Below are 19677 nucleotides of genomic sequence, written 5' to 3'. Positions count from 1 at the left end.
TCCGTAATATCAAACCATTCTGTAAATGGTCCTTCAGATCTGTGCATTCTCCACTCTTAAATAGCTTCAATGGCACTCAACAAACTTGGACAAGAAAACAGAAGAGGTAATTGCATTCCAAATTAGAAAATTTAACCTGAAGGAAGTGGCTGCACTTCTGCAATGTTGAAGAGTATTGGTGGGAGGTTGAGGGGGAAATTCAATAGCATAGCAGTGGATCAATAAATCATTTAGATGGCAAAAAAATACAATTTTCATGGATGTGATATTACAAGGGAAAAAAATTGGCAGGTAAAATCCATAGTGCTTAAAACGCAATGGGGTAAAATGCTCTTTCATCTATAATGGTGCCTAGTTTGTAACAGTTTCTAATTCCCGTAGTTTAATTAATAATATTCCTTAATTTCTTAGATTTTCTGTTGACCCACGGGAATTCTGCTCTGGAAGTAAATTGTGTGAGAGATTGTATTAGATCCCCTCCTCTCTCCCTACTTACCTTCCACTGTGGGTTTCCTTAATTAAATAAAACAGTTGTACATTACACCGACTCATGGGATCTCTTCTCTAGTCTTTACTTTCAATGGGTTAATTAATTTACAACTACTGCAAGTCCCAACTCAGATTTCTGGATTAAGAAGTCCTATTAGATCTCATAACATGTTGGACCCACCATGGACCCATTTATGTTTAAATAAAACTAGATTCGTATTTGACTCTTATTTCCATCATTTTGATAGGTGGAATAAAATAGGAGGTGGAGAAAGCGGAGTGGGTCATAGCATGGATGTGGGGTAGAAAGAACAGTTGATGGTCAAACAAGACACCTGGGTTCCTGACTGATTCAGTGAGGTGGAGTCTGCATCCATGGATGCTGATGCTGCCAGTGCCTAATAGTTGCAAACCACAGTTGTTCTTGTTTAATTTTGCGACTTCCGTTTAGTGAAAGGGGCAGCAAATTCCATGGCCCATCAATCCCAAATTGGGAAAAGTCCAAAAACAAGCTGACAAGCAAAATGCCAGCAGGACAGGAAGCTACTTCTCTTAAATTTGACTGAACTCCGTTCTGCCACTGTTTGTCAGCTTGCTCAAACATCCTTCATTGACAACGTCTCTTGAAATAGTGTAATGATTAGATCCTGTCGCCTGCATAAATTAAGAACTATCAGTAGTAGTTGTAGAAGTACGAGGAGACCTAATAGAGGTTTTCAAAATCATGAGGGGATTTGATTAGGTTAGAAACGGAAAAACTGTTTCCACTGGTGGATGTGTCGGTGACTCGAGGTTACAGATGTAAAATAGTTTCTAAAAGAAGCAGAGGGGAGGTGAGAAGAATTTTTTTCACGCAGCGAGTTGTTCGAATCTGGAATGCATTGCTTGAAATGGTGGTCGAGGCCGATCCGATAACAATTTTTAAAAACACGCTGGACGGGTATTTGAGGAGGACGGGTTTGCACGGTTATGGGGAAAGGTCTTAGGAGTGGGATTGACATTACGTTGCTCTTTTCAAAGGGCCGGCACAGACTCGATTCGCCGAATGGCCTCTTTTTGTGCTGTACAATATTATAATTCTATGATTCTAAGCAACATTCATAAAAAACATTGAACAACAGAAATCTATGATACAATGGGAAGCCATTCACCCCATTTGGATTAACATCAATGTTGCTTTTTCCATTGAAGTTCAAAGAAACTGTCTATTTCATAGTACTCTTTAGCAAGAGATGAAAAGACATGGTGTTTCTTAATAAATTTGATAACATAAGAAGCTGTCTCGCCCCATCTCTATCTAATTTTCATTCCTGTGAAGAAAAACTACAACCTCAATCAAGCCAATGGTCATCTTTGGGACATCCTCCCCATGTGAAAGGTGCTATACAAACGTAATTTGTATTGTATCTTCCTTCCAACCCAATTTTTTTGATTTGTGAAGACATCTGAGAAGTTATTCTACTTGAAGGAAGCTGCATAAATGCAATATCTTATTGTGTCTATTGTGACATTAAATACATGTGCAAATACGATTTTGTTTTGTTCAGTCAGATTTCTGATACATGTGGAAATTTGTCCCACTGTTTATCCAATATCCAAACCAGTCCGAGGATTTCATCCGTTTGCCATCTAACCATGGAAATCTCCATGCGTCTGGAATGAAATGCACATTCTTACCCTGGAGGGATGCAGTCTTCTTATCTAATTTCAAAGAGTATCAGGTGCAGATTGGTGAGAACAAAGTATAGAGTATAGCTGGAGTTTAACCAGCTAAAAATGGGAAAACAATTTTTTGCCAAGTATTACCGGATTAGAAGATGCCCAAAATATTGCTGAAAATGCCTTTTATTTTTTCTAAATGTTACTTGGTATTTGACAATTTATCTCAAATGCTCAAATCCTTGTACTTTGATTAATGTTCTCATTATATTGAGGCTTGCCTATGCAAACTCATTGCTTGTCAGCCTCTCCAAATCCTCCCTCCATAAGCTGCAGATCATCTAGAACTATGCAGCCCGTGTCCTCTCTGGCACCAGGCTCCATGACCCTATAAACCGCATCCTCGCCTAAATCCTCTGGCTTCCCATCACACAGAGTTCAAGATCCTGGTCCTCACCTTCAAAGCCCTCAATGGTCTTGCTCCCCCCTACCTCCACGACCTCCTAACCCCCTACCATCCTGCTTGCTCCCTCCACTCAGCGGGCTCTGGCCTACTTTACGTCCTTCGCCTCACTCGCCCCAATATTGGCAGGCGGCTTCTGCCACTCTGCCCCTACCCTCTGGAATTCCATCCCACAGTCCCTCTGCCTCACCCATTCCTTGTCTCCTTCTAAACTCTTCTCAAGACCCTCCTCTTCAACCGTGCTTTCGATCTCCCTACTTCCCCCACTGCCCTCCATACTCCCCAACCCTGAACCCCAGCTTGGATCCCAAACTCTGTCTGTCCAGCACCTTGGGACATCCTCCTGACGTGAAAGGCACTTTACTAATTTAATTTTGTTGTTGTAATGAATAGGACATAAGGATTGCAATAATCCATGGGAGGACATCAGTGCTGCAGTAATCTAAAACACTGTATGGTGCAAAACTGTTGATTTAAGCATTTATCAGGATCATGGCTACAACACGTAACAATAAAAAGATATCTTGTAGTACTGACATGAAAATGCTTCTGTAAGATCACCCTTTGTGTTTGGTCTGTCTCCACATCAGTCAATAACCAGTTACCTTTCATTCCTGTTTCTTCGGTGAAGTTGTCTTGCATGAGAACGTCAAAGAGAAAACCTTGTTGCTTGACCTTATTTTATATGGCTGTTAACCCTTCTTTCAGATATCTTCCACCTGAAGGTTCCTGAATCCTCCCCAGTGGGATCAGCTATCGGCAGAATAAAAGCCAATGACGCTGATATTGGGAAGAATGCTGAGATAGACTACAGCATCGTTCCTGGAGATGGATTGAACGTGTTTGACATTACCTCTGACAAGAGCACGCAAGAAGGAGTTATACATTTGAAAAAGGTCAGGGTGATTAATGTTTAAAGTGAAATAAAAAAGGAGCCCAAGCCAGATGTCACGCTTGTAGCCTAATCAGTTCATGAAATGTTGAATATCTCCTCCTGATCTCATGTTTCTAAGATTTTTATTCACATAACAAACTACAGAAAACTTCACCTGCTGAACAACCCTAAAATTATGACTTTTCCTTTGTTCACCCGTGCTCCTTCATTCTGCCAACAAATATGGAGTGCTGCACTTGATATTAATAACCTATGTAGCACTGTGAGATGTTTCAACCTCATAGGCAACATATTAAATGAAAAGACATTTATTAGCCTTTTTCGTTCTTCTTTTGACCGATTTTTGATGCTGTTCACTGCTTTCTATTTTTGTTTGTTTCTTTGGCAAATAATGCTCTCAGTTTCTCATTCCGTATATACTTCTCCTTTCTTGAAGTTTGATTCACTGTTATCACTTGATTATACTCCCATGAAAGCCCAGATTGAACTAAATTTTGACATCAAGCACACACAGTATGGACAAATTCCTCATCTGACACATGATCTTGGTTTATTCGTGTCTGTTCATTCTTCTAGCCATTTCAATGTGTTTCACAATGTGTCAAGAATGTTTTCATGCAAATTTGCGTTTATTTTCTATCTGATAACAATTATATGTTTGCCGACAAAATAAACAGATACTGATTTTTACAATAAATCTTGTGACGTCATTTGAGATATCTTTCCCTTTAGGAAAGTGATTATATCAAATTATTATTATGTCAATAATTTGTGTTGTCAATCAGATAAAACTATGAGCTTTGATTTCTCATCAAATAACCTACTATAGTACAAAATCCAGTGATCCATCAATCTCATGGGGGTATGCAGTATAAAGCTAGTCAATAGATTATACTGTAGTAATTGTTTGTATCTGTGATAATTACTTAGTAATGTTTGTTATCTGTATGTGTTACATTTTTGAAAATACAGCACTTGCACAAACATATCTTTTTTTCAGATACTGAAAACCTCAGTTGTGCCTTTATAAAGTTTGACCTGAAATATTAATTATTGCAACAGTTTCAGTGTCAATTGTTGCAATGTCACCTTTAATACCTCTTTTGTTAATTGGCACTTTGTGTTTTCCTTTCCAAAGCCTCTGGACTATGAAAATAAAAAGTCATACATATTCAAAGTTGATGCTGTGGATCCACACCCTGATCATCGCTTCCAGTCCATGGGTCCTTTCAAAGACACAGCAACAGTGAAGATCACTGTTGTTGATGTGGATGAACCACCAGTGTTCAGCAGAGCCTTTTACATCATGGATGTGTATGAAGATACCAATGTGGGCAGCATTATAGGTGCGGTTACAGCACAGGATTCTGATGTCAGCAACAGTCCTGTCAGGTAAGCAAAACAAATGACATTTAATTTAATTTATCAAAAACTTTGTTTTACTTTATATTGTGTATGTTGTGATAAATGCTGCTTGCATAATACTTTAGAATTTGTGCTGAAACACTGGCTGAGTCATTAATAAGACACACAGAGAGATAGTGACTGAATATTTAATAACTTCAGGCAGTAGAATGGCTTGAAGCTGATTTATCCAACCTCTACAGATCGGGTTCAATTTGCTGCTATATATGTGATGGAAGTTTGACAGGGTCTCAAGCTGTGGTTTGCTAAGGACCCATATTGATGCTTAGGTACAAGAGTTCACTGGTTGTTACAGGGCTCAGCTGCACAATGTTAAATGTAGCTTTCACATAATTTTGGTCACAGGTTGAGCTCAGCAGTCTTTCTTATGTGTGATACGCTTGTCAGAGCTCAGCTGCCTTGCCAGTGAGTGAAACAGCCCAAGCAACTGAAGTCTTCCAGTAAATGTGTCTCCCAAAGAACCTGACTTGAAATGGTATCACCATTTGTGTTTCAAAGAGTTGGACTATTTAGTCCTACACAACTAGGATAAACTCTAAAGCAACCATTTTACTTTCAGGCCTTTTATTTTTTGCTCTTTGCCGACTTTTAGAAAGCACAATTAGACATTTAGCAACTGTTGTAGAATGGACCATTAGCAAAATGTGGACAAACCAAGGGTCATACAATAATATAATAAAGCAATAAAATGCAAGAGCATGATCGGTAGCTTTTTTCCAATCATCCCTAGTCACAAAAATGCAGAATTCACACAATATAATTTTATTTTGCATTAAACCAAAACACAACAAGATTCTTACTCTGATCTCTGTGTCTTGGGACGTCCTCCCAATGGGAAAGGTGTTCATATAAATGTACCTCAAGTGGTGACTGAAATGATAGGATGTGCTGTTCTGGACATGTTCTGACTGCCAGGACAATGTTTTGAAAGAAACTGCTGTGATGTCATAAGACTGATCAATACACATGCAAACGAATAGAAGGCACATATTCTTCCCCCATCCTGATATGATATCGAACACAGAACCATCTTACAGTCAAATGCTTTTTGTATTAATAAGATATTCTATGAAAAAACAAATTAATTATGCACACGTTCCCTGATTTTACAAAATTCAGCACTTACAGACCAGGAACTCACAAGTTCAACACCCTGATTTTACTGATGTTACTGGCCACGGGAAGACTAAACTGACCTGGTCCTCCCAGATTTAGTAAGGGAAAAACAGCTTAGTTTCGTACTCTTGGCCTTTCTTCTGCCTCCTCTGCTGGTGCACGCGTGACAGCCAGCAAGCTAAAGGCCAGGCTTGCTTTGACATCCTTTGCAATCACTGCCAAGGCTCACACATGAGCAATGGCCATTTGGGCAGCATACCAGAGGATATCCCATGCTGTGTGACCACGCTCCAGCAAGAGAAGGTCAGACCAGGAGCAGAGAGGATGCGATACCAGGAACAGAAAAATGTTTGTCAGTAGGGAGAACATTAGAAAAAATATTAGACACACTTTTCTTTAATTCAGCATAACAAAATGGTGTCATTTTTAAGCTACATAATCTTAGAAAATTTATGGTTAGTTTAGCAGATATCAGTAGATATATATAAAGAAACAGTTTATCTGTGGAAGAGGGTGTAAATCACTGTGTCCAGCACTTCATGAGTCAATAGGTCATGTCGACTCATGTCTTTGGGTGTTGAGTGCACATTTTCATTTCAAGGACTTTAATGCTGAAAAAACAACTATTATTACAGTAATAAATCCACTCGTGCTTGAGTAAAAACTTTATTACTGGAATATTGAATTTAAGCCACAAAATGTGTACAGAAATCCCTAAGTAAAGTAAAATTGAGTAATTTGAAACCTACATCTGTACTTCCATTGTTCCCACATTCTGCAGTATTTTTGCTTTCTTATTCTTTCTCTGTATTTTAAAAATGTTTGAAATTTATTTTCCACCCTTTTTCCTTGTTTGATCACTCCGACTCATAGAGTGAGGTCTGAAACGTTGCCATTTTATTCAACCCTCGTCTCCAGTTCAAGCCTCTATCATTCAGGTTCTGACCATGCCGGCTTTCCTCCATCTTCACAACATCGCCCTCTTCCACCACAATCCCACTTACAATACAGCCAAAACCTTCATCAATGGCTTTATCACTTCTGTTCTCGATTTTTCCAATGTCTTGCTTGCCAGCCTCCACAGCTCTACCCTCAACAAGCTCCAGATCATCCAAAACTCTACAGCCTCCTTTTTCCCCCACCAGTAAATTCCCTGAGCCTTTGCTTGCCCAGCTCCCCCAGCTACCTGTAGCCCTTCAAATCAACGTTGCAATCCACATCCTCAACTTCAAATGCATCCACGACCTTGCCATACCTTATCCCTGTGACCTCTTGTGATGCAAATACATTTTCATTTCACCAACTCTGACCTACTTCACAATTCCCGCTCAATCAGCCCCACCATCAGCAAGTGAGCTTTCAGCCACTTTGTCCTGACCCTCTGGAGCTCTGTTCTGAAATCCCTCTTACCTTGCTCACTCCCTCTCCGCTTTCAAAACTGTTTCAAAATATATGTATTTAACTGTGCATTTGACCACTTATACCACCTATTTCCCTCCCAGTTCAATCTGTGACTCTGTAAAGTACTTTGAGATGGAATCTTATGTGTAAACCGCTTATAAGTGCAAATTATTATTATTGGTGGTGTTCTTGTATCCTTATTCCAAAATATGTTCAGGCTCCTTCCATCTCAAACTTTGTTTCTCACATTTGTTTTTCTCTGGAAGGTGGGAACAGCATTTTAAAAAAAAGTTATCGCGATTGGTTTTAAAAGCTGCTTTGACAGTCGATCAACAGCTACAGCTTGAGGATTAACAGGGTAAGGGCATTGACCCTCTCTCCAGAAAAAGTGAGTGAGATATTGGAATTGTAGTCAGCCTAGTTAGCGTTTGTGAATTAATGTCAGTGATACCCTAGGGAAAGGAGAGTCCCCCTGCACCCCGACCCCCCCCCCCCCCACACCACACATACACGAACACACGTAAATACTAAACAGTGAAATTCTAATGATTTTAATTTCAGAAATATAACTTAATTAAGCAATCAGAATGCCATGTTGCAATATAACATTTACAGAATGTTTATGCGAGCACAGGGACAAATTCACCAATTTTTCCAGACAGAATAGAACTTAGTCCACATCAAGAACAACAACTTGTATTTATATAACACCTTAGCATCTTGGAGTGTCTGTGATATGGCAACTGTAGATCATGGGGGCAGATAATCCACCTGGGTCCAGATTCACTCTATTTATGTTGCATTTCAGTGTCCAAAATTTAGCGAATCGTTGAATTCAGTCTTAATTCTATTATCAGTTTTCTATAATTTTCTTAATTATTTGTCAAAGATCTGCCTTCAAAATTGAAGCTGTATTTAAGAATTTTTCAATTTTTGATGTTCTAATATGCTACATAAACAGAATCAATCTAAGGACAGGTGGAATTTCTCCCCAATAATTTTCCTGGGGAGATCACTGCTTTGTAATCATTCCCAAAGGGAACACCTCCTCATCTACCAAACAAACATGCACAGTAACAACACTTTAGGAGATATGCTGTGAAGTGCTTTGTGATGTCCTCCTGATGTGAAAGATGTTATGTCACATGTAAGGATTATTATTTCTGTGTTATATTACTGTGATGCATTTGTTCAACTCATCGATATATCATACTTATTGTTCTTTATTGCACATAATGTATTTCCTCCAGGGCTCCCTTCTATGGCTTTGTCTCAATCTGAATGAATGAATCACGTTGGATGATTTAGGATATGTTCACATTTTACTGAACTCACAAACTTGAGATGAGGTCTACTTCACTGGCTGTTAGAGGTAGTGGTGACTCCTGATTCAGAAGTCGCTGTTTTAGGCAACCATTTAACTCATGTAAATTTTTGAATTCAAATTAGAAATTAAGATTCAGACTTGCCAAAGCAAGCTCATCCCTAAAGTCTCTAATCCATCAAAGATGTTGTGTCAGTCAATAAAATTAATGTAATGTCACTGTTTACCATGGTCAATCATGCATCACTCTATCAACTCCCTGCCTGTGGCGTATTTCTACAGCCCCACTTGTGATGTGAGATGAAAATCCTCATGGATCATCCACCGAGAGACAACGATTATATGTCAGAGAAAAATAAATGAGCTGTAATAATCATGACAATATCAGCTGCAATACAAATCTGCACTATTATGCAGCACCAAGTTGGCATAACAAACATTGCAAAGTGTCAATGAAGTGCAAATTCGCAAACTTGCATGTGTTAGTTATTGCTAATTATCAATATTAAGAGCCTTGAGACGTCCTCCTGATATAAAGGTGCTATACAAATGCAATTTTGTATTTTTTGTATTGTATTGTGTTACTCGATGTCTTTATTGTCGACCATTCTATCCTCCTACACAGTCCCTTCTCTCAGCTCAATCTTCGCTGATATACCCTTGCCTGGTTTGAATCCTACTTCTCCCACCGTCTCCACTTTGTCGCCATTAATAATAATAATAATAATCCTTGCATTTGATATAGCGCTTTTCACGGCTTCTCGACATCTCAAAGCACTTCACAGAATAGACTGTAAAGTGAATTGACTCTATATTTGTGGGCGAAACGCAGCAGCCAATTGCGCACAGCAATGTCCAACAAACAGTCGTGGATTGAAATGACCAATTTATTGTTGTTTTGTTTTGGAGGGATTATTATTAGGCGTGTGGAGTAAGGAAACTTGCCCAAGGAATTGAACCACTGAAACTTGCCTGGAATTGAACTCAGGTGTCTCGCTTGCAAGGCAAGTGCTCTAACCACTGAGCTACAGGAATCCACAACGGCTTTTCCTCCAGCCCGTGCACCATCACATGTGGTATCCCTTGTGGCTCTGTCCTTGACTTTTTTCTTTTCAATATCCATATGCTCCCCCTTGGTGACATCATCCGCAAACATGGGATCAACTTCCACACATATGCGGATGAAATCCAACTCTACCTCTTTGCCTCCATCTGCGATTCCAGGACGACTGCTGTCCTCACAGATTGCCTGTAGGACATGAAGTCCTGGATGAAAGCTAACTTCCTGTAGTTGAATGTCAACAAGACTCAGGCTATTCTGCTTGGCTCCCATCAGCGCCTCCACACCTCGGACGCTGATAACATCTCCCGCTACATCTCACAGAGCCAATATGGAAACTCGACATCCCGTTCGACCCTCAAATGTCCTTCATGCCCCACATCTGTGCCATGACCCGCTCCACCTTTTCCTACCTCCGCAACGTTGCTTGGCTCTGCCACTGTCTCACACCGGAGGCTGCCGAGATCCTCATACACACATTCATAACATCCAGGCTCGACTACGCAAACTCCCCATTTGTCAGCCTCCCCAACTCCTCCCTCCATAGGCTGCAGATCATCCAGAACTCAGCAGCTCATGTCGTCTCCCACACCAGGCTTCGCGATCCTATCACCCCATCTTTGCTCGACTCTACTGGCTTCCCATCACACAGAGGATACAGTTCAAGATCCTGGTCCTCACTTTCAAAGGCCTCTATGGCCTCGCTCCCCCTTCGCTCTGCGACCTCATAACCCCTTACCAACCTGCCCACTCCCTGCACTCAGCGGGCTTCGGCCTGCTTCACTTTCCCCACTTCACCCACCCCAATATTGGCGGGTGGGCCTTTTGCCACTCTGCTCCCACCCTCTGGAACTCCAGCCTGCAGTCCCTCCAGCTCGGCCTCTTCCTTGCCTTCTTCAAGACCCGTGTCAAGACCCTCCTCTTTGACTGTGCCTTCGATCACCCTCCTTCTCACCCTCCTCTCCACTCTCCCCGATCCTGACCCCCAACTCGGGCCCGAAGCACTGATTGTCCAATGGCTTGGGACGACCTCCCAATGTGAAATGTGCTTTACAAATGTCATTTTTTTGTTTTGTATTGAGGCGCTCACCACTGAATTAGCTCTACATCTTTGATCTCACAGTCTAGGTTGACACTGCAATGGAATGCTGGGAATGTCCTGAACTGTCAGTGTTGTCGCCTTTCAGATGAGACATTAAATCAAAGTCCCGCTTACTTGTTTAGATTGATATGTTAAAAATCCCATGGCACCATTCAAAAAGAGAAGGTTGTCTCTTCTGCTGTTCTGAACAACAATGTCTCTGATAAAATTGGTCACTTTATGGCTATTTGTGGGATATTGTGAGACACATTATTAAAAAAATAATAAATCCATACTAATAAAGACGGAATGTCTGTCCGCCAAGAATGCAATAACTGATTGACATAAAGACAGGATTTTTACCTCATCTGAAAGATCTTGCATAGGGGAGTATAACAATCATATTATTTTGGAGGTGTCTCCTACCATTGATGAGCTATGACCTAAACAAGCTCATCATACATGTTTTGATTAAGGTGTTCACAGTGTTTAGTTAAATGGTTTGTGAGTGGTATCACTGAAATCTACCTTCCATATTGGATCCTTTGGTTGCAAGCGTAGCTCCAATGGGTACAGCCAGTTAATAAATAAAGATAGGCTGCATTTTCAAATATATGTAAATTAACAACATTATTAAGATATCACAAGTTATTATTTTCACCCCCATAATTGTTAAAATGTCATGCTTTCAACTTGGGTAATATATGATATGTTTTGATATGAATTCTAATGGTGGGAAATGATCATGTTGAAGATGTTAGCAGGTTAAGCAACCAATACAATATGCTGTGAATATTTGCATTACAATCGAGAGTCTTGAAAGTTCTGACTGCTCTAAAGGAAAACTGTATTGAAATGCAACACAGTACAGTGATGGGAGTGCGTGTGAGAGCAGTGTAAGTAGGCAGGTTGTGAACTTATATTGTTCTCCAACTGGGGAAACATAACTCTCGCCTGTGTACTTAAAAATATGTGGGCAGCTCCTCTTACCGGTCTGCAGCTGCCAGCAACATTTCTAAATATAGACAGGAGCTTTCTGACATTATAAATGTGAACTGGATGCAACATGCCATCTGGGTTTTTTTAAATGTTACATTTATGTTTGAAAGGTTGATGTAGTGTTATGGATACCCGAGGCACCACTTTTAGCTGGTCCCATTTCCAATTCCAAAATGCCAATTTTTGACAAACTACTAACATTGATTTGAACTTTGAACATTGGTGTGGGGCAATCGATTATGTTGCATTGTTAACAGAGTGTTACAGAAATTATCATCTATCAAAATATGATCAATGAATATCTTAGATTTTGAGGAACAGGTATACACCTTAAACACTCTGTAATGTACAGTCTGTAATTTAACTTTCAGGTCCTAATCCATCATAGAAGATCATAGTTTGAATGTAAAATCTCCACCTGATCTCCTTCTCACCGAATATAGCCTTTTTCCCACCCACCAGAGAGCCCAAACTGTTTTTTTAAATGAGTCCACTGTGGACTTATGTAAAACAACCACCTTTCCTGTAACCTGTTCCAATCCCCCTCCCCCTTCCACGCAAAAACAAAAAACGACCGACATCCAAGATATCAGGTGACCACCAAAGTCTTGTTCTGTTTTGCTGCAGGGATACAAAGCAGGACGTGAGGTCAGTGTCAACCTAATGACCTTGAGGTCAACCATTTTTTACACAAATGTCAGCTGGAACACTGGGAAAGGAGGCTACATACAGCAGAATGAATAGGGTCCATAGTGTAACTACATTATAATCAATTTGCGCTATAAAGAAGCACAATTTAACACTCTATGTAGAATGCACTAATACATCAAAAAATATTTAAAATACTCAAATTTATCATAAAATCCTTCCCAATGCCTTGCCATATCATTGTTTGAAAGAAATATAAAACACATAGACATTTACGGCACAGGAGAAGCCCATTCAGAATTGAAACAACTGCAGTTGTTATTGAACTGTATATGTTACTGAAAAACATTGTTGTTTGTCAGCATTCATTTCTGCTGTTTCAATTCATGGAAATGATAATAAGGAATGGAAGCTTGCTTAAGGAAACAGCTCCACTTGCCTCTTAAAGCACACATAAAGTAAAAAAGCAACATTCCTCCTGTGTGCAGTGTTCAATGTTAAGTCAGTGTCAGCGTTCAGTCAGGCATAAATTTACACTATTTTCGGGGAACAATTATCACAGCTATCACAAACTGTTTATAAAGATATTCTTAGACATATGGTAGTGCTGTCATTAAAAAGCTGAGTTCTCAATACTCAATACAAGCAGATTGTAATTTATCATTTGGCTTATTTGTGACTTTCGTTCTTCAGCTCAACGTGCGTAAAACTGAGGCCCTCCTGATTGGCTCACGTCAGCGCCTCCGCACCTCAGACGCTGACACCATCAGCATCCAAGGCTGCACTCTCCACCTCTCAAAGCCAGTCAGGAACCTCGGCGTTTTGTTCGACCCTGAGCTGTCCTTTCTCCCCCATATCCGCACCACAACTGGCACCGCCTTCCATCACCTCCGGAATATCGCCAGACTACGGCACTACCTCACCCCTCACGCGGCTGAAACCCTGGTCCACGCCTTTATCACCTCAAGGCTGGACTATGGGAACTCTCTCCTCGCCGGCCTTCCCGGCACCTCCCTCCACAAGCTGCAGGTCATTCAGAACTCTGCAGCTCGTGTACTGTCCCGCACCAGGCTTCACGACCACATCACTCCTACCCTCGCTCGCCTCCACTGGCTCCCCATCCCCCAGAGGATCGAATTCAAGATCCTCATCCCCATCTACAAGGCCATTCACGGCCTTGCTCCCTCCTACCTCTCCAATCTACTATCCCACTACCTACCTGCCCGTACCCTCCATTCCTCCGGCTCCGGTCTGCTCCACATCCCCCGCCCCAACCGCCCTACCATTGGTGGTCGGGCCTTCAGCCTCTCAGCCCCCAGGCTCTGGAACTCCATCCCCCAGTGCCTTCGCCGCTTCCTCCCTCTCCTCCTTCAAGGCCGGTCTCAAAACCTTTCTCTTTGACCGAGCCTTCAGCTCCCCTCTCGACTCTCTACCCCCCCTCGCTCCCCTCCCTCCCTCCCTCACCCTGACCGTTTCCCCCTTCCTCGCTTCCTCCCTTCCCTCCCCTCACCCTGACCATTTCCCCCTCCTCGCTCCCTCCCTTCCCTCCCCTCACCCTGACCATTTCCCCCCTCCTCGCTCCCTCCCTTCCCTCCCCTCACCCTAACCATTTCCCCCCTGCTCGGGTCCTGACCCAATTGTACAGCGCCTTGGGACGTCCTCCCGACGTGAAAAGCGCTCTATAAATGGAATCTTGTTGTTGTTGTTGATGCACAGTGCAACCATATTCTAAACAAAAGTGCCTCATGATAGATCTGTGCTCTTTGTAGAGCAAAATAATGCATTAAAATATTTCAGATGTTCCCATTTATCATAAAATCCCTCCGAATGCCTTCAACACATCATTGACTCAGATTGCATGTCAGCCGAGCTCAACTGGTAGCAATTCTCACCCCTGAGTCAAAAGCTGTGGGTTTGAGCTCCACATTGGGATTTGAAATTCATGTAGTCTAAGATGACACTGCAATGCAGTGTCGGGGGTGTGTTGGAAATGCCGTACCAAACCAAGGCCCCCTCTGCTTGTACGGGTGGACATCAAAGATTTCATTGCACTATTCGAAAAGAGAAAGGAGTTTCTATTGGAGCATTGGCAAACAATCCCCGCAATACTACATCCTGCAGAACAATATTTTTATTATAATCAGCAAAATATTGCATGAGAGGGGGGGTGAGGAGGGGAAGCACGGGAGAGGAAAAGAGAATGTGACTGGTGACGTGATATCACCGGTTATCATATTGCAATTCACATGGTCATTTATTACATGAGTATATGTGGAATATTGGTGCGCACAAATTGGCTGCCAAGTTTGCCCACAAAATACAGTGGTTCCACTTTACAGGAAATTCTGTAAATCACTTTATCTGAAATGCTCTGTACTGAAAGTCAAGATTGATATTAATATACAAAGGGGCATCTCTTTTGATGTGTGGCATGTTGTCAAGTGTTTCACTCGAGTGGGTAACAGCTTGTACTTAACAATATACCAATCAGAAATTCATGAGCAATAAAGGACTCAGTAAAGTCCAACAATTAATGGATTTGATGAATCCTGAGTTTACATGGAACGGTCTTATAACACATTGTTGTGTTTGTGGATGAGTAATTGAAGGCAATAGGCATTAGGATTGTATTTTCATTTACACAATGGATATTATATTGTTGTAGATTTAGATCTGACAAGTTGACAGATCATTATTTAGTAAATATTTTATCATAAGTTTAAGTAACGGACTGGCTGACATATCTAAATAGAATAATTGAGTAAATCATTCAAATTAGTCAACCAGAGCTATTCACTGTCAACAGTTCAGGTAATTACTGCCTGTGCACAGATTGCGCCAGTGTGTATTGTGCTTGAGTCAATTATTTGTATTTGAACTTTATTTAAGACAGCTTATATTGTCATGTGTTATCAAATATCTGTCATGTTTGTATCGCTTAATTGGATAAGTATTAATTAAAAAAAAGCTTTAATTAAATTTTTACAAATTTTAGGAACAATGCAAACAACTCAATCATTTACCTGAAAACCGACTGCATTCTGCAAAAAGGGATGAAAAGTGCAATGTGAAGTAATAATTATCATTAGTCATGATTTTCAAAAATTGTGGATGAACTTTTGATAATTGAAGACTAGCCACCATGTAAAGCTTGTGCCCCCACTACCCACAACCCCTCCCCAACTTTGCCATAATATGCGCTCTCAAAACAGCCAGAAGCTTTCAGCGGTCAGCTTTGCAATTGCCGCCCAGAGAGCATGATGTTTAAGTGATGTTTTCAGGAATCCCAGCCAAAATTGGTTTGAGTGTGAGGCAGCAATAAACAAAGCAGATAGGATGCTGGTCTATTTTACTAAACTAGTTGAGTTTAAATCTCCAGATGCCCTACGCAGTGCTCTGGTCAGTCCGGACTTTGAGACCGCACAGTTCTGGTCACCACGACCTCAGGAGCTGCCCAGCTCAAGAGACAGTGGAGAGGAGAGCAACGCGGTTGATCTTCAGTGTTAGATGAAGGAGCTGTGAGCAATGATTAAGCAAGCTAGGGCTCTTCAGTCTTGACCAAAGATGACTCAAGGTGAACTCATATAGGTGTACAATATTTTAAATTGGATTGAAAAAGTAAATCCAGAACACTATTCTAGGATGTTACAAGACAGTAGAACATGAGGACATAGGTTTAGAGTTGTAAAAAAGAATTTTAGGACAGATACTAGGACATTTTTATTTATTCAGAGGATAATCAACAACTGGAACAGGTTGCCAGAAAAGGTGGCAGAGGTCAGGGCATTCAACACACGCAAAAAGCAGATTCATGCTGTGAATAGATGGATGAGATTGGATGAGCCGAAGGGCTTTCTTTATGCAAAGCAATCTTTTGATTTTGTGAAGCTGATGTCCCATGAAGTAGCACACTTTGCTTTGCACCCAAAATGATTGACTTTCACATTCATTGTCAAAGTTGCACATTATTTGGATGTGGTTATTGCAGTTTCAGATGTTATTTGCTCAATTGCTTCCTTTGGTATTACAGTCCCCCCTTCCATCCACCCCCTTTATTTGTGTAGCAATTTATTATGTGGGTATTTCTATTTCACAAAGAACCATAATTATAGAAATCATTGCTTCACAACTATTCCTATTTTTTCTCTATAAAACAATTATACCCCCAAATGCAGTTTTGTATCTTTGAAACAAAAACATTATTTTTCTAACTTATTTTGCAGGTAGTGTGATTTTAAACAGGGGGTGTGGAGGTGTAATTCGACCCATAGCAGAAGTCTCTAGGCTTAGTAGAAAACCACTAATTAGATTAAGATTGTCCTCAGATAATTGTCTGCGTTGGCAGAAAACCTGCAGAACAATATTTCTATTATAACCAGCAAAATGTGGGGATGGGGGGTGGGGAGCCACGGGGGAGAAGAAGAGAATGTGACTGGTGATATGATATCACCGGTTACATATTGCAAATCACGTGGTCTACGTGACTGAGATTGGCAAAGATTAAACCAGATTTCTACCCAATTTTCAATTTCTCAATCGGCACAAAACTATCACAGAGATTCTGCCAATGTCTTGGAAAATTATCCAAACAGTGATCTCTAGTATTTTCTTTGCACATTTTCTTCTGATCAGTAAATTCAATTTGTGTCGCTGGTGATACTTTTGAGAATGTATTTGTTTTGTTGAAATGTATGACTGCCAACTCTCTATCTGAGTTCTAAACTCATGGGATCTTTGCATTTTCAGATTATGTTATCAGTTTAAATTGTATTGAGTTCCCAAAATGAAAGAGATACAGTGTTACTGCCATGCAGAAATGGCTAATTTTTAACTCAGAAGATTATGCAGTCAATTAGTTGTGGGTGCTGTCAATTACATAATTTCTTTATTAGCCGAATGCAGGACAGATATTTCCAGAAAGTTGACATTTATGTTGTACTCTTTTTTTATTAATAAAGAGTCCTGTAGCTCAAAGGTTAGAACACTGGCCTCACAAGCGAGAGAGCTAGGTTTGATGCCCGGCAGGGCAAAACCTCGGGCAAGTTTCCTTACTCCACACGCCTGATAATAATCCCTCAAAAAAAAACAATAATAAATTGGTCACTTCAATCCATGACTGTTTGTGGGACACTGCTGTGTACAATTGGCTGCCGAGTTTCACCCACAAACATACAGTCAATTCACTTTACAATATATTCTGTGAAGTGCTTTGAGACGTCTCGAAGACGTGAAAAGCGATATATCAAAGGCAAAGATTATCATTACTATATATTATAAGATATTGTTCTGAAATAATACAGAACTCTTACTAGTTGATATTATGTTTTACTGGAAGAGTAAAAAGGATCGGTTGGCTTGTTAACACAGTGGGTTCAAAACAGATATGTTGAAAATATATTGGCTCCTTATTTGACAAACAGGAATGGTGCATTGAGATCTGAATGGCATTACAAATGCCAGCAAGAGCAGAATTGCTATGCTAGTCTTTTCTTTTGCTGTCAATCAATTAACCTTTCATACATGAGACTGGAATCAAAGATTGATTGTTGCTCTCAGGCAGTGTGTTTTTTACTCTGATAATCCTCTGTAAGACTAAGAAACAAAAGAAAGGTTTTCCCTTAGATCACTGATAATTTGGCCCTTGTGGAATATGCAGAATGAAATCATCTTTATTAATTTAATTCTCCATAGTCTTGCTGGCATAACAAGCAAATTTAAAGTCATGATTTCTGCAATGTTTCAGCCTTTCTCCAAATGAACAAGTCAAATTTACATTCATGTGAATGAAAAGATAATTGTGATCCTATGCAATATTACTGTGAACTGTATTAAATGGCTTTATTCATTGTTTTTCAAAAGAAAATCTGTAATTGTAGGAAGTCAGAAGTAATTCAGCGAATGCTGGAAATTGACACTCACTAAAACCAGCCTTTGGCAGAGAAAGTGAGGTCAATGTTTCAGGTGTGGTGCTTCATTATCATATCTCAAATATTGGTTTATCATTCTCTGTCTGGTACTGACTGACCTGCTGACCTGATCTTGTGCATTTTCTGTTTCATAAGGGGTTGACAGCCAAGTCACAGTGACAGCCTAGCCTGTTCAGATGGCTATTAAAAATTCAATCGCACGATTCAGAAAGAGAAGAGAGTTTCATCCAGTGTCCTAGCCTACAACCTGCCAAAATAAAATGAGTTCTCAATACTCAATACAAGCAGATCGTAATTTAAATGGTAATTGTCACTCACCTCATGGCTTTGTGGGATATTGTTGTATGCAAATTGGCTGCCTTGTTTGCTTACAAAATAACAGTATCTACACAATCCAATAAAATCCTGTAAAGATTTTTGAGACACCTTGATGATGTGATATGGCACTATATCAAATGGAAGATTGATTATACAATCCTCACTGCTCATTGGTAAAATTGCTGACCTTTTTTCTGTGAGATCATAATGAATTTTGCTGTTGTAAGACCACAACATCTGTAATTATAATGAAAAATAGAGTAAATATGGAATGGTAAATTTATTAATTGCACTCTAAATATTTATATTTAGTAGTTTTACACAACATTAATGCAAAAATATTATTTTGTTAACCAAACAGGTATTCAATTGACCGAAGCACTGACCAAGAAAAGTACTTTACTATCGATGACGTTGAAGGCACAATTGCTACAAATGAAATTCTGGACAGAGAGGATGTTTCTCAGTACAGCATCTCTGTTATAGCACAGAAACTCAGTAAGTATTGAACTGTGAGTCAGACGCAAATGACCAGGCAGACTAACAACCAATTCCATGGGAGATGAGGGGTCTTTAAAATAAGTGTGTAGCTCATTGAGCAAACAGATTCACAGTGAAAGAAAAATTAAATAATGACTGCTTCCATTGAATTCAGATAGAGATGTATTTACTGTGGTTGGCGCAGTGAAAGTTTGGATATAGTATATTTCTATGTTATTCAGCATGACACACAATGATTTCTATTGACTTTGACTGAAGATTGGTATCAGTGCTGTTGGCAGGATACATTTCATATTAATTTGACACAAGAAGAAGAATGTCCCCTGCTGCCTTTGTTAAATTCTTTATTCTGAATTGTGCCTGAATAATAA

At 40.1% G+C, this 19677-nt stretch overlaps 1 protein-coding gene across 4 annotated transcripts in view; it reads left to right on the top strand.

Moving 5' to 3' along the window:
* The window catches only part of LOC103179927 (cadherin-12), a 115649-nt gene that overhangs the window by 51676 nt on the left and 44296 nt on the right, over positions 1-19677 (top strand). For 3 of the 4 annotated variants that reach the window (XM_042331885.1, XM_007895462.2, XM_042331887.1), the window contains 3 exons: positions 3320-3507; positions 4645-4898; positions 19167-19303. In XM_042331885.1, the coding sequence (XP_042187819.1) occupies positions 3320-3507; positions 4645-4898; positions 19167-19303 (579 nt within the window). Of the gene's footprint in view, positions 1-3319; positions 3508-4644; positions 4899-19166; positions 19308-19677 lie in introns of all 4 variants that reach the window. The other variant, XM_042331888.1, reaches the window with a different exon arrangement.

The sequence above is a fragment of the Callorhinchus milii genome, unplaced genomic scaffold (assembly GCF_018977255.1).
Source record: "Callorhinchus milii isolate IMCB2004 unplaced genomic scaffold, IMCB_Cmil_1.0 Scaffold2, whole genome shotgun sequence".
Taxonomy (NCBI): domain Eukaryota; kingdom Metazoa; phylum Chordata; class Chondrichthyes; order Chimaeriformes; family Callorhinchidae; genus Callorhinchus; species Callorhinchus milii.
This window is presented reverse-complemented; position numbering and strand designations above follow the sequence as displayed.